Source organism: Dendrobates tinctorius, unplaced genomic scaffold, assembly GCF_039654945.1.
Source record: "Dendrobates tinctorius isolate UK_male_01 unplaced genomic scaffold, ASM3965494v1 ptg000014l, whole genome shotgun sequence".
NCBI classification, from domain to species: domain Eukaryota; kingdom Metazoa; phylum Chordata; class Amphibia; order Anura; family Dendrobatidae; genus Dendrobates; species Dendrobates tinctorius.
The window spans coordinates 6,803,487-6,819,855 of NW_027361682.1; the positions used below are offsets into that span (position 1 = coordinate 6,803,487).

At 45.0% G+C, this 16,369-nt stretch overlaps 1 protein-coding gene, 1 long non-coding RNA gene and 1 pseudogene across 2 annotated transcripts; 1 reads left to right on the forward strand and 2 right to left on the reverse strand.

The window, feature by feature from the left end:
- Positions 1-8,268: 8,268 nt before the first annotated feature.
- Positions 8,269-16,369, reverse strand: part of LOC141074238 (uncharacterized) — a 78,578-nt pseudogene continuing 70,477 nt past the window's right edge.
- On the forward strand, positions 12,981-14,126 carry LOC141074129 (uncharacterized). Its single transcript, XM_073561661.1, has 2 exons — positions 12,981-13,302; positions 13,477-14,126. Exons 1-2 carry the CDS (start codon positions 13,012-13,014, stop codon positions 14,020-14,022), a joined length of 837 nt encoding a protein of 278 aa, XP_073417762.1. The 5' UTR covers positions 12,981-13,011; the 3' UTR covers positions 14,023-14,126.
- On the reverse strand, positions 14,279-15,512 carry LOC141074302 (uncharacterized). Its single transcript, XR_012227180.1, has 2 exons — positions 14,560-15,512; positions 14,279-14,477 (listed from the first exon to the last, which is right to left on the reverse strand). It is a non-coding gene; the product is annotated as an uncharacterized lncRNA (long non-coding RNA).

The window sequence follows — 16,369 nt, forward strand, 5'->3', positions numbered from 1 at the left end:
CTTTAGAGCAATTTTGACACATACAAAGCAGAGAGGCTGCTCCTAACACTGTCACTGTTTGCATCAAGATTTCAGCTAGTTAGTTAGGTGGTTGTATATCAGTCAGATAGTGTAGCTAGATATTATCCAGTGTGGCTGTAAAATATACTTTCCGATTTTTCTTTTTGTATGTGTGTGTGGGAGCGGAGGGGCATAACTGAGGTTCTCAGACAAAGCCAGCAGGGTACATGTCCTACAAGTGCTCCATGCACAAGTATAGCATTCTAAATATTATATCAGTAGCTAAATGTGGAAAAGTCTGCTGTATCCCACATTGTAGCTAGTTAGGTAGGTGGTTGCATATTAGTTAGACAGTGTAGCTAGATGGTGTCCAGTGTGGCTGTAAAATTTATCTTACGGATTTTTTTTTCGGGGCATAACTGAGGTTCTCAGACAAAGCCACCAGAGCACATGTCCTACAAGTGTGTTTCTCTCTGCTTCTATAGTGCTCTAAGCACGAGTTTAGCATTCTAAATATTTCAGTAGGTAAATGTGAAAAAGCCTGCTGTTTCCCACATTTTAGCTAGTTAGATAAGTGGTTGTATATCAGTCAGGTACTGTAGGTAGCTAGTGTCCAGTATGGCTGTTAAATTTACCTTCCAGCCCTTTTTTTTCTTTTTTAGCCATACTGAGGTGCAGAAACAAATCCAGCAGGGCACGTGTTGCGCACTGCTTCTATTGTGATCCATGCACAAGTATAGCATTCTAATTGACATGTAGCTAGTAAAAAAATATTAAACAGGCTGATCTATCCCACCTTGTAATTTAGTGCTGTGGTGAAGTAAAACTGTCTGCAGACCTAAGGCACATTAAAATAGTTATATTTTTTTCAGTTGCTAAATGTGAAACAGCCTGCTGTATCCCACGTTGTCATTTTGTGGCGGCGATAGTAACCTGTCTGCAGACCTAAGGCACATTAAAATCAAATTATAATTTTTCAGTTGCAAAAAGTTAGACAGCCCGCCGTAAAACACATTGTCATTTGTTTGGGTTGAAATTAAGTTGATCCAGAGGCCACAAACAAATTCTTCTGTTATTACTGTCATACAGTAAGGGACCAGACTTGAAAAATAGTTTGTAGCATCTAGTATGTTATAGAGGCCTGATCCCTGGTCCCCCCAAAAATTCTTCTGTCATTAATGTCATACATTAAGGGACCTACCTTTAAAAAAAGTCTGTAGCATCTAGTGTGTTATAGAGGCCTGATTCATAGGCCACAAAAAAAATTCTTCTGTTATTAAAGTCATACAGTAAGGGACCTGAGTTTAAAAAGAGTTTGTAGCATCTAGTGAGTTATAGAGGCCTGATAGATAGACCACAACATTTTTTTTCTGTTATTAAAGTCATACAGTAAGGGACCTGACTTGAAAAATAGTTTTTAGCATCTAGTGTGTCATCGAGGCCTGACCCTTGGTCCAAAGATAAAATATTTTTTTCTGTGACTAACACAATACAGCACACCATATTTCAACTTTGAATTTACTGTCGCTGAAATTCAGCTGTTTGCAGAGGTGGTGCAGAGTTTAAAATCTAATTTTTGGTTGTTAATACTGTGCTCCTGTAAGGAGGTGGCAGGGACCCTCAATTGCCTTCTCTCTCCTGAATAACGAGCACCGGTGTTGAGTGCGGCTTCCTGACGTTTTCTAATGTTCTTCTAATGTGCAATGTACTGTATATGTTCTCTTAATGTTTTACACTGTAATGTGAATGTATTTGTACATGTTTAGCATAGGGATAGAGTTAAGGGTTAAATAGTTGGGAGGAGTTTAAAGGGGGATGGTGCAAAGCCTCTGAGCTTAGGAAAAGGACTTCCTGCTCTTACAGCAGAGCCTGGGCAGGCTTGCCCAGGGCAAGACATGCACCGTAGTGAGGACAGAAGATTCCCCGCTTGTGGGATGTAGGCTTTCCTAGCTTGACAGGCAGTGTGGATGGACTCTCGCTCAACGGGATCAACCCCAGGTGAAATACGGGGTTCAGGACGAGAACAGGAGTTGGTGTTGTGCAGCCTTCTGAAGTCGCCGGGAAAGAGCAGGAAATATTGTCTTGTTTGCACCGTGTTCAGTAAAGTTTTTACCGCTGGAGCAGACATGTGGCTTGTGGTGTTTCCTGAGACCTTGTCCCCTCCAACGAGTGACTGTGTGCTGAAGGTTACTAACGGTACCGCAGGACTGGGACTTGACCTGTCTTTTCATGTGCAGGGGTGACTACCACCCCATGCCACCTTGTTACATTTTGCATAGTCAGCAGAATGGAATCCAGAAGCACTGCAGCTACAGAATTGGTGGAATAGATTCCTGGGACTTGTGGACTGATAACTAAATTGTGGTCCAAGATGGCGCCAAACACTGTCGAGAAGGAGACAGTCAGTGGCGTGAAAATGGAGAGCGGTGCCACCTTTCTTCGTGGGCGTCCTAGAAAGAAACTGGCGCCAAAAGGAAGGATGCCACATCCCATTGTGATTAATGTCCGCCTGAAATGGGTGTGGGTGAAGAAGAAACAATACTTTATGGAGGACCATACTATCCAGTTTCTGAGCTATTGGCATCACTCATGTAATGTAAGACGTAAAATCTTTGGCATTGTGCTATACCTATGTTTCTCTGCTGTATCTGTGCATCATGAATTGTGGTATGTGTTAAAGTGACCCATTCTCTTTCGCCCGGGGCCCATGAAAACCTGGAGCCGGCCCTGAGGGCGAGCCATTACAGGTCCGAGAGAGACCAACTGTACATTAGAGAGTACATAAGTCAAAGCCACTGGTGGTAGTGGAGGACTACAGGATGTATTTAGAAAATGAATTATCTGACCCTGCAACTCATATTGTGAGGACTCCAGATCCGGATTCATCTGCATCAAATTTGCCATCTGGTCACTAAGTGTGTGAACACAATCCATACTGGTAAAAAAGAAAAAGCTATGGGCCATACATAATGAGACACCGAGTCACTTCTCACGGGCAACTTGTGAGTCTGGATAGTCAAGGAGTCTGAGGTCAAAAGCTAGGAGGGTACGTCATAAACAGAAGGAAGAGACAAAGGTTTAGTCAGGTAATGGTCCAAGGTCAAATAGCAGGAAGATTAAGCATCAGAACAAAGGGGTTAAACAGACCGATGGTCAGAACGAGCTCCAAAGTCAGGCAACGATCAATTCACAAAACACAAGGCACAGAGAGACAAACCACATAAAAACTGAATGTATGTCTGGCAGAGGTAAGGGACAACAGCCCAGTTAAGTAGCTGGGAAATAATCTGTGACAATGAACACCTGGAGAAAGCCAGCACCCCCCAGTTTGAGATTGGATGGTAGAGCTGTCAATCAAAACACTTACCAGATTGGATGGCTGGGCCATTAGTAACTGTATCCCAAGCACACTAAGGGGTGGAATCGTGACACTGCCATCATTAATGGAACAAGGAATTATACATTTTACAGGAAAATGTCAGGACATCTGTCTTGGAGATGAATCTCAAGAGAAGGTGAGTCATGCAGTAATACAATAACCCAAGGCACATAAGTTGTTCTACAAAGTATGGTTAAAGAAGAAAAAAGTAAAAACATTCATTTTTTAGAAGGCCAAGATATTGTCCAGACCTTGAATATGTACAATTTTTGTGGAAAGACCTAAGACAACCAGTTAATTGAAGAAAACTCACTAAGATAACAGAATTGATGCTTTTTTGTATTGTTATAGCTGCTTTTTGCTCTGACCAAGCCTCAGGTATGCCAGATCACCAGTGAGTCTGGATTATGAGGTTTTTCTCCCTTCTGATGACAAGCTCTTGGAGACAAGAGACTCAACACGCAAGCCGTGGTCAAATCACTTTATCTGACGTAATGAAATACAAGGCAATCTTTTATACCATTTACAACAATATGAAATTCTATGGCGCGCTTGTGGCCCCCACCATCACCTTCAGGGTCATACCATGTTTACAATGTACCCAGAACACGCTGTTGCTGACTTTTGAGAACATATATAATAAGAAGCATTTTCTCCTTGAAGAGGAGATAGGCAAAACTGCAGCATCATAAGAATGAATGAAAGGCAAAAGGCAAATGGAGAATTAAAGGCATTTAAAGGGATATAAAAGCAAACCATTAACTCTTCTATACCAGTATGGAGGAATGGTCTTAAAAATTTTCCAGGTAAATGTGCAGGACTAATCAACACTTTTTTGAAATGTTTAGATGCAGCTATTGCTACACAAGGGGGAGGGGGAAATCACACCAGAAGTTGCAAGCAAAGGCTCACGTGCTTTTGCTACTCACAGGAATGTGATGTGGGATCAGGGCCGGCTCCAGGTTTTTGAGGGCCCTGGGTGAAAGAGTCTCTGTGGGCCCCCCTTTAACACATACCACTATTCATACCGTGTGACATCCGTGGTGCTGGCCAAAAACGTACTTGTCTCCGGTGGATCACACGGACATGCATGTGATTCACATGGACACTCGCTCTGTGGCAAAACACATTCATGTGAAGGAGGCTATTGATTAGTAGTGTATGTATGAAAGAAAGAACAGAGAGAGAGAGAAAGAAAGAACAGAGAGAGAGAGAACAGAAAGAGAGAAAGAAAGAAAGAGGGAAAAGAAAGAACAGAGAAAGAAAGAACAGATAGAAAGGAAGAACAGAGAGAGAAAGAAAGAACAGAGAAAGAAAGAAAGAGGGTAAAGAAAGAAAGAACAGAGAAAGAAAGACGGGAAAGAAAGAACAGAGAGAAAGAAAAAAGAAAGAAAAAGAACAGAGAGAAAGAAAGTGGACAGAAAAAAAGAACAGAGAGAGAGAAAGAGGGGAAAGAAGAACAGAGAGGGAGAGAGAAAGAAAGAGGGGAAGGAAAGAAAGAACGGATAAAGAAAGAAAAGAGAAGAGAAAGAAAGAGTGGACAGAAAAAAGAACAAGGAAAGAGAAAAAGAAGGAGGGGAAGAAAGAACTGAGAGGTAGAGCGAAAAAGAAAGAGGGGAAAGAACAGAGAGAGAAAGAACAGAGAAAGAAGGAAAGAGGGGAAAGAACGAACAGAGAGAGAAAGAAAGAAAGATGGGAAAGAAAGAAAGAACAGAGAGAGAAAGAAAGAGAGGAAAGAACAGAGAGAGAAAGAACAGAGAAAGAAAGAGGGGAAAGAAAGAGAACAGAGAGAGAAAGAAAGAACAGAGAGAGAGAAAGAAAAAAAAAGATTAGAGAGAAAGAACAGAGAGGAAGAAAGAACAGAGAGAGAGAAACAGAGAAAGAAATATTCTATAAAGATAACATAGCAGCCCGGCTCCCATTGTAGTACCCTCCTGGTGCAGGACATATCATGATCCGCTCACATGGCCGGCATCCCCGATTCCAAGGCGATCCTGCTGTCTGCGCTGTCAGAGGACACGGTGATGGATCTGAAGCATTCCCTGAAGTGCCTCCATGGTTCCGTCACAATCTTCTCCCGAAATTACCTAATTTCTGGCTAGCTTCCAGCACGTCACTTCCGGTAGAACGTCACGTGCGAGTTTTAAAGTGCTCTTTGGGGCTCCGCCGTGTACTCCTGTGTCCGCGGGAAAAGTAAGCTCCCAGCTGGGGCAGTCTCTCTCTGAAAATCAGGACTGTCCCGCTGGATCCGGGACGGTTGGGAGGTATGAATGCTCCCCACCATACACCTCGTACATGCACGGCTCCGCTTTGTATGCTTCGTACACACACGGCTCCGCTCCGTACACCTTCTACACACGCGGATATGCTCCATACACACCCGGCTCTGCTCCGCTCCGTAAACACATGGCTCAGCCCCGTACACACAGGGCTCCGCTCCATACACCTCATACACATCCGACTCCACTCTGTACACCTTGGATACATGCGGCTCCGCACACCTCATACATACTTGGCTCCGCTTTGCACACCTCGTACACACATGGCTCCGGGCTCCACACCGTACACCTCGTACACACGGCTACGCTCCGGTACACCTCGTACACACGTGGCTCTGCTCCATACACCTCATACTCATGCAGCTCCGGGCTCCACACAGTACACTTTGTATACATGTGGCTCCGCTCCGCATACCTCGTGCACACACGGCTCCGCACTGTACACCTCGTACACACGGCTCCACTCCGCACACCTCGCACACACACGGCTCCGGGCTCCGCACCGTACACCTTGTACACACACGGCTCTGCTCCACACACCTCGTACACGGGTCAACTTCGTACACCTCGTACACACACGGCTCCGCTCCGTACACCTCGCACACACATGGCTCCGCTCTGTACACCTCTTACACACATGGCTCCGCTCCGTACACCTCGTACACACATGGCTCTGCTCTGTACACCTCGTACACACATGGCTCCGGGCTCCGCTCTGCACATCTCATACACACGGCTCCGGGCTCCACTCCGTACACCTCGTGCACACACGGCTCCGCACCGTACACCTCGTACATGGCTCCACACCGTACACCTCGTACATACAAGGCTCTGCACCATACACCTCGTACACACACAGCTCCACTCCGCACACCTTGTACACACACAGCTCCGGGCTCCGCACCGTATACCTAATAGACACATGGCTCCACTCCACACACCTCGTACACACACGGGTCCGCTCCGTACACCTCGTACACACATGGCTCCGCTCCGTACACCTCATACACACATGGCTCCGGGCTCTGCTTAACTTATACACACACGGCTCCGGGCTCCGCTCCGTACACCTCGTACACACACGGCTCCGCACACCTCATACACAAACTGCTCCACTCTGTACACCTCGTACACACACGGCTCCGCTTTGTACACCTCAAAAACACGGCTCCGCTCTGTACACCTCGTACACACACGGCTCCGCTCTGTACACCTCATACATACGTGGCTCCGCTCAGTACACCTCGTACACATACGGCTCCACTCTGTACACCTCGTACACACACGGCTCCACTCTGTACACCTCGTATACACACGGCTCCACTCTGTACACCTCGTACACACAAGGCTCTGCTCTGTACACCTCGTACACACATGGCTCTGCTCTGTACCCCTCGTACACACATAGCTCTGCACCGTGCACCTCGTACACACACAGCTCCGCTCTGTACACCTCATATATATGTGGCTCCGCTCTGTACACCTCGTACACATACGGCTCCGCTCTGTACACCTCGTACACACACGGCTCTGCTCTGTACAACTCGTACACACACGGCTCCGCTCTGTACACCTCGTACACACACGGCTCCGCTCTGTACACCTCGTACACACATGGCTCTGCACTGTACCCCTTGTACACACATAGCTCCGCACCGTGCACCTCGCACACACATGGCTCCGCTCCGTACACCTCGTACACACACAGCTCCACTCTGTACACCTCGTACACACACGGCTCCGCTCCGTACACCTCGTACACACACGGCTCCGCTCTGTACACCTCATACATACGTGGCTCCGCTCAGTACACCTCGTACACATACGGCTCCACTCTGTACACTTCGTACACATACGGCTCCGCTCTGTACACCTCGTACACACACGGCTCTGCTCTGTACAACTCGTACACACACGGCTCCGCTCTGTACACCTCGTACACACACGGCTCCGCTCTGTACACCTCGTACACACATGGCTCTGCTCTGTACCCCTCGTACACACATAGCTCCGCACCGTGCACCTCGCACACACATGGCTCCGCTCCATACACCTCGTACACACACAGCTCCACTCTGTACACCTCGTACACACATGGCTCCGGGCTCCACTCTGTACACCTTGCACACACACAGCTCTGCTACATCCACCCTGTAAACCCCTCCTGAACCCACACATAAACTTCCCTCATCCAGCACCATGATGAGGACCAGCACAGCAGAGTCCTGCAGAGTGCAGACACAGAGGCCCTTGATCATGTGACCCCTGACTCCTCCCCTCTTGTGATCTCATCACAGGTCCTGTGCCGCACATAAGAGAACAGCCGTAGCGATGACTCATTGCTGGCTGTGAGGGGCTGTGTGGGTCTCTTTGGGGAGAGTGAGGATGGGGTTGTGCATGGGGGGCATGGCGGCGAAGGTTGGGAGCTATGTATGGCTTCCCAGACAGCGTGAGTGGGCCCACCCCCGTCTCGCCAGGGCCCCGGTACTGGCGCCGGTGCGCCGGGTGCTGACGCCGGCCCTGTGTAGGATAATTTTCCTTAATAAAATAAAATGACAAACTCTAATATTTCTCATTTGTTTGATATGTCTTCATTTACTTTTAGGACTTGTTGGAAAATATCATGTAGTTTTTGGTCAAAATTACACAAATATTGAAAATTCTGAAAGATTGAAAAACTTTCAAGCACCACTGTATACGCTACATATATCACTGTATTATTTAGATAGGTGAATTTGTCCAGCTCCATCCAACTAGGTTAATACTCTTCATCTTGAGTAAGAACGCATATAGTGTTTGAAACGCGTTGATGGTCGGTATCCATAGAATCATAGAATGGTAGAGTTTGAAGGGACCTCCTGGGCCATCTGGTCCAACCCCCTGCTCAAAGCAGGATTCGCTAAATTATCCCAGACAGATGTCTGTCCAGCCTCTGTTTGAAGACTTCTATTGAAGGAGAACTCACCAACTCTCGTGGCAGCCTGTTCCACTCATTGATCACTCTCAACTGTCAAAAAGTTTTTTCTAATATCTAATCTGTGGCTCCTCCCATTCAGTTTCATCCCATTGCTTCTAGTCACTCTATAGATTGTAAATGTATGAAATAAAGTGCTAATTTTAACCTACTTGGATCAAACTGGACAAACCCACCTCCTTTTTATAATTGATCAATGACTTGCAATGGTTTCTGCTCCAGGCTCTCCAAAATCTAAACTTGAAAACATAGGTGAGCGTGTGATTTCCCTTTTCGCATTTACAGTATATTATTTAGACACCAATTGCTTTTTAGTAGCAAATGGCTATTGGTATTTATATCATTTTAAATAATCATTTACTACTGTAAATTGCTTTCTCTTTCTCTTGTATAGGTATAAATTTACTTGACTAAAACTTGTGTTTTTTCTTGTACATAGTGTCAATGAAATAAAATTAAAAAAAAAAACCTACTGCCCTGTTTCTCTGTAAAACATTTCCCACATTCAGAACATGAAAATGGTTTCTCCCTGTGTGCATTCCGTTGTGTAATAAACTTAATTTAATGCTAAAAATGTCTCATATGTGAAAGATTAAAATGGCTTCTTCCCTGTGTGAATTCTCAGATGTTTTACAAGATTTGATTTCTCTGTAAAACATTTTCCACATTCTGAACATGAAAATGGCTTCTCCCCTGTGTGACTTCTTTCATGTTTAACTAGATTTGTTTTCCAATTAAAACATTTCCCACATTCTAAACATGAAAATAGCTTCTCTCCTGTATGAATTCTCTGGTGTGTAACAAGATTTGTTTTCCGATTAAAACATTTCCCACATTGTGAACATGAAAATGGCTTATCTCCTGTGTGAATTCTCTGATGTGAAATAAGATGTGATCTCACTACAAAACATTTCCCACATTCTGAACATACATATGGCTTCTCCCCTGTGTGAGTTCTTTGATGTTTAACAAGTTTGGATTTCTCGCTATAATGTTTACCACATTCAAAGCATGAATATGGCTTCTCCCCTGTGTGACTTCTCTGATGTATTATAAGATGTGATCTCATTACAAAACATTTCCCACATTCTGAACATGAATATGGCTTCTCTCCTGTATGACTTTTCTGATGTGTAACAACATTTGCTTTCAGATTAAAACATTTCCCACATTCTGAGCATGAAAATTGCTTCTCTCCTGTGTGACCTCTCTGATGTCCAACAAGTCTTGATTTAAAACTGTAACTTTTCTCACATTCTGAACAAGAAAACTTTTTCTCCTCTGTGTGAGGTATTTGATAATCAACACCACTTCTGTGACTTTTGTTTTTTGCATTGGTCTTTGATGAAGTAGAAGAACAGGGCTCTTGTAAAGGATTAGATGATAGATTTTTTCTGTGAAGGGCAGGTGGTATGTCTCGGACAATGGCATGTTCTTCACGTTTAGCTGGTGTGATATCATAATCATATGCTACAAAATTTGAAAATATCAGATTTGTCCCCGAGCTCCTGTTACAGTCATCTGCCAAGAAAAAAAACTAATTTTATAATTTTTCAATTAAACTGCATTTAAATTATATTTATATTCTTATTCTTATATTCAATTATCAACTGACTAGGACAGTAGACCATAAAGCAGGAACTAATAGATTACAATATTAGATCACCAGGTTGTGCTATTTTAATTGTTTATTTCCCGGTTGAAGCAGTTTTCTTCATAGTTTCATGCTTCAAGGGCATCTGAAATGGGGTTAACCCTCCTAAGCCATCTATATGGGTGTGCAGGTCATGGAAAGTTGAATTAAGTTATACCTTGATATCTGTGATCTGATGTCTTATTCCACAAAAATCCACGTTTTTCTTAATATGTAAATTAGCTGTTAAGATCTATGGGCCGGGCTTAAATCTCACTGAAAATCTGAGTCCAGAGCTTACTGTATTTTTTGGACTGTAAGCCCGGGATCACACTACTGTATGCGATGCAAGAAACTTGCATGCATCTCTCGCATCAACACCCGGCGCTACTGCCAGCACTCAGGACCGGAGCTGAGGCTGCATAGAAACACATTCAGCCGCAGCTCATGTCCTGAGTTCCAGCGGCAGCGCCGGGTGTTGATGCGAGAGGCTCGTGCGAGTTTCTCGCATCACAGACGGTAGCGTGATCTTGGCCTAAGACTCACTTTTTTGTTCAAACATTTTGGAGGAAAGTGGTGAGTGCGTCTTATAGTCCAGATGTACCTTCTAGTGTGGGTTTGGATTGGGGGGGATGGGTGCAGCAGTGTCGGAGCAGAGGGTCACTGGAGGCAGGAGCCGGCTGCTGCAGCTAACACGTGTGCCCGCTGTTAAAGAGAATGAATATTCACAGCTCCCCAAACCCATACTCCCTCACCCCTCTATGCACTGAAGCCAACACCTAGAGGTAGGAGGTACTATAGGTAGGGGGAGCTGTAAATATTCATTCTGCTTAATTGCGGTCACAATATTAGCCGCAGCCTCCGGTTCCTGAAGATGCTGGGCGATCATGTGTGCCTGCTATGATACAGAATGAATATTCACTGCTCCCCACTCCCATAGTGCTGGGCATGGGGATGAGTGAATATTCCGACAGCTGATCTCGAAGTGTGGGGGCGCATGGCAGTGATGTCATGCGCTGCCTACATGCTGAAATCATGTGCTGGCATGACACAGCGCTGCGAGGAAGAGGAAGGAAGATGAGTAGAATTGTTTATTTTTTATGTGTGCACCATGTTGGGGCCATGTATACCAGGATGAAGATGTGGGGGCCATATATACCATGATGGGATGGGGGGATTATGTATACTAGGATAGGGATGGGGAAAAACAATTTATACAAGGATAGTGATGGAAAGGGGGGCATGTATACTAGGATAGGGATGGGGGAAAAACAATTTATACCAGGATAGGGATGGGGGACCATGTACACCAGGATGGGGATAAGAGGACCATGTACACCAGGATGGGGATGAGAGTACCATGTATACCAGGATGGGGTTGAGGGGACCATCTATACCAGGATGAGGGGACCATCTATACCAAGATGGGGAAGAGCGGACCATGTATACCAGGATGGGGATGAGGGTCATGTATGTCAGGATGGGGATGATGACCATGTATACCAAGATGTGGAAGGGAGGCTATGTATACCTGAACTAGGGGCCATATACACCAGGATGGGGATATATACCAAGATGGGGTATATTAGTACAGAATTGTGGGACATTACCCCTTGGGTTTCTTTGTGACCTGGTGGACTACTACATACCTTCTCTTGGAGTGATCTTTGTTGGTCAACCTCTCAAGGGTAATAATGGCCTTGAATTTCATCTACTTGTAAACAATCTGTCCACACTCTTTAGAGACAATTTTATAACTTTTCCTGCCTCAAAAGCATCAACAACTCTTCTACTGAGGTCCTCAGAAATCTCCTATGTTTGTGCCATGACACACTTCCATAAACATGTTGCGAAGATCTGTCTTTGATTGATCCCTGTCCTTAAGGCCCCGTCACACTAAGCGAGATCACTGCTGAGTCACTAGAACAGTGACGTTATAGCGATCTTATCAGGGAGATCGCTGTGTGTGACAGAGACCAGGCCCCCTGCCGGGAATCGCTGATCGTGCCCGAAATGTCTGGACATTTCTTTGGTTGCTCATATCCCGCTGAGTCGCTTGTATCATCACGTTTGACACCAGCCTAACGACCTCGTTAGCGACTCACAAACAAGAAAAGGGGGACGGGATTAGCGTTCCCATTTCCACGCCTACCTCAGCTCCGATTGGTGGTCACTACAGCGTCCTGATTGGAGAGCTTCCTTAAAAGAAGCTAAGCAAAGTAGCGCTTCACTTCTTTGTTCCTGACCCGGGTGTGTCCCAGTTGAGATCCTGTTTTTTGTCCGACGGCTGCGACTCCATTTTAGATCATCTGCTTTGCCATCTTCGTAGCTTCTCTAGTTATCTCTACAGTTAACGGTAGGTATTTTTTGGGGTCTCAACAGCGATTCCACATATATATATATTTTTTTTTATATATATGTTTTGGGGGGGTTTATTTTATTTTGTTGTTTTTTTGTTTATTTTCCTTGTGCGAACAAAGAGCCATATCTGGGTTGCCATTTTAGGCTATATGAAGTGAACACTCCCAAGACCCTGTATTTTTTTTGTTATTTTTTTTGTGAAATACCTTAATGTTCCATTGGTGTTCATGGTTTGTAAACCGTATTTTCCTCTTTGCAGATGTCTTACAACAGCGAGGAGTTCATTCGGGAGATGATCGAGCTGTATCGATCTCTTCCTTGTCTTTGGAAGATAAAGTGCGCAGAGTACAGTAACAGGATTAAGAAAAGGGAGGCGTATGAAAAGATGATTTGCCTATTTAAGCGTCACAACCCAAGCGAGAAAGTGGACGAAACCATAGTACGGAAAAAAATCCAGTCTCTCCGCACTGTATATAAAAAAGAGCTCATCAAGGTCGAGAAGTCGAGGAAGTCGGGTGCCGGCACAGATGAGGTTTATGTGCCCACGCTCTGGTACTACGACCTACTCAGCTTCACCCGCGACCAAGAAATTCCAAGGAAAACAGTGTCTTCAATGCGGCCAAATGTGCACCTTGACACAGAGATCGTGAATGATCCAGCTGCCCCAGTTGGAGATGTAAGTACCATATTGTTTTTAAAAAGTTAATGAATAATTTAATTGCATGTACATTCCGTATTTTTAGTGAAAAAAATGTTAACATTACCCTCTGGCCCAGAAGTCATTGAAATTTGCTCCATATATGACAGTGTTTGTTAAACATCTAATGTTTTGTTTTCTTTGTTACCACAGCATCAGCATGAACAAGATTCGTCGACGCAAGGGAGTGACACCATAATGGAGTGTGATCGTAGTTTGGATGACGCATCGGAGGGCTCAAGTCAACAACCTGCTCCCCAATGCCGACGGCAAAAGACTCCGAAGAGGAAGGAAACTTTGCCCACATCCCCAGACCTTATGTGTTTGGCCAAGCATATAATGGCAAGCTCGGCCATGGACACCTTTGCCCAATTCATGGCTGATCGCCTGGGAAAGCTGGATGCTAACCAGCGTAAACATGCTGAACGGGTGATATTTGAAACATTGAGTGAAGCTGATTCCGGTCGATTGGATGAAACCTCAACCGTAAAAAGATCGATCACCCATGAGCCTTCTTGGCCAGAAGTTCAAGAGCCACTTCGGAGCACACCAGTGCGGAGGATTGGGCCACAGCTAAATCATCTGCAAACCCCACCCAACCACCATTTTCCTCAATACTCGCAGTCTTTTATCTCCCAACTTGCTTCTCCGCCAAGACGGTTTTTTTCAAATTCTGAAAATCAGTGTCAAGAATTGTAACTTGTTAAATTTTTGTTCAATAATCTGTGTAAAAATTATTTAATTGTTTAAAATTTTTTTATATAATCTAAGCAATGTTATTCTTTATTGGTTGTTGTGTTTTAATAAACTTTTCCTGTGTTTCTACTTTATTGGAATGAATTCTTCTTTTTACTTTGACGTTGATTAACAAAAATGTGTCGCAATAGGAATGAAAAGCGTTATCATGCATTACAGCGAGTGTTTTTTTTTTTTATCCAAAAATTGCAAACAAGTGTTGATGTTTGTAAATTTTTTTTTATCGCCGTCTTTTCAGCAACTGAAACAAGAACTTACATAAAAACAACAACAAAAAAATTAACGTCTTGCGCCACGTGCTTGGGCCGCCGCCGCCCTTAACAGCAGCTGTTTGTGTTCCTCCACTGCTTTTGTCACTCTCCTCAGTGACTGCAGGAGCTCTTCAGGTGTTGGGGTTCCTATGGTATGAAATTTTCTAACTTTACAATACAAAACATGATACAAATTATCGGTTAATTTATTTGTTTAATAAACTCTTACGGTTTCTCCCTGCCTCCGATTCTTCAGAGGATGAGGGGCTAATGTCCCAACCGGAGCCTCGTGCATCCTCTCCTTCGTTTTCCGGTGTGTCTGGCAGTGGCTCTGGCTCTTCATCTTCTCTTCCCACTTGGTTCGCGATATCTGTATGCAAAAAAGAAAAAAAATAAATTCAGGGACTAAGGGTTTTTGTGTCTGTGCTGGTAGTGTGCGGGTGTGTGGGAGTTCTGGGAGGGAGTTTTCAGCGATTATAATGGGGTCCGTGTGTCTGTGCTGGTAGTGTGCGGGTGTGTGCGAGTTCTGGGAGGGAGTTTTCAGCGACTATATTGGGGTCCGTGTGTCTGTGCTGGTAGTGTGCGGGTGTGTGCGAGTTCTGGGAGGGAGTTTTCAGCAACTATAATGGGGTCCGTGTGTCTGTGCTGGTAGTGTGCGGGTGTGTGCGAGTTCTGGGAGGGAGTTTTCAGCGACTATATTGGGGTCCGTGTGTCTGTGCTATTAGTGTGCGGGTGTCTGTACAATGTGCACTTACCACGCTGGGAGACCATCTGGGTACGGACATGGGCAATACGATTGCTTGAGCGGTAGCGCAGATCGGCAAGCTTTTTCCTGATCTGTGTGGTCGACCGATCCACTCCAAATTGTCTGGCCAAGCCCCGCCTAATGCAACGGAGTACTGCCTGCTTATGGAGTACAGGGTGTGGATGCAGCTGCGTGCATGCATAATCCTGCTCATCCACCTCCCTGATTAGAAACCGCACCTCTGCATCACCCCAGTGACTTGAGCGCCGCCTGGTCGCCATGTCAAAAAGTCTAGGCCGCAGTTAGGTCATAACACACGCCCACGACGCTACAGCTCCACCCTGATTTATTGTTGCCATGCGGCGGTTTATAGGACGCTATAGCGACCTTAAAGTTTTTACCGCGCCATAAAACCCCAGAATGGGACTCTATTGCGTTCCAAAAGCAAACCACTTTTCACAGTTGCATGTACCTTAATCTGCTTTTAGAAGAAATATACACAGCAAACTAATATTGGTGAATACAAATTTATTTTGTTACGACAGAATGTAAAAAGGAGTTTATTTAAAAACATGGTACAACCAAAACAAACAATTTAAAACAATTCACTGCTGATGCTGCCAAGGAACAGCGCCAGGACCATTGAAATAATGGCAATACTCTTCACGGCAGGCCTTGGCATCCTGGGTGTATCTGCCTGGTCCAAGAGGTCTAAGGTCCGCTATTGCGGGTGCGTTCGAACGCCATTCACCCAGCTGAACCTCGCCATTTGTTGCGTCCACAGAGTCCATGAACCCTGTCAGGCAGTACGAACTGGAATCTCGCCGACGGAGAAAGTTGTGTAGCACACAGCAGGCCATCACCACAGAGTCAATTGAGTCTAGTTTCATGTTCATTGGCGTGTGCAATACACGGAACCGATTGGCCATGATCCCAAAGGCATTTTCAACCACTCGGCGTGCCCTTGACAAGCGGTAATTGAAAATACGTCTTTCTGGCGTTATAGTTTTTAGGGGGAACGGTTTCAGCAAATGTGGATTAAGTGGGAAGGCCTCATCGCCCACAAACACAAAGTTCATGTTTCCTCGAGTGTCCGAGTTTGAAGGCAACTGAAGGGCAGAGCCAAATAAACTTTCTCCGAAATGGGTATGTTCCAAAACCCCCCCATCGGAAACCCTTCCGTTCATCCCCACGTCCACATAAATAAATTCATACTTTGCGTTTACAAGGGCCATCAAGATGATACTAAAGTAGCCCTTGTAATTGTAGAAGTATGACCCGCTGTTTGGTGGTT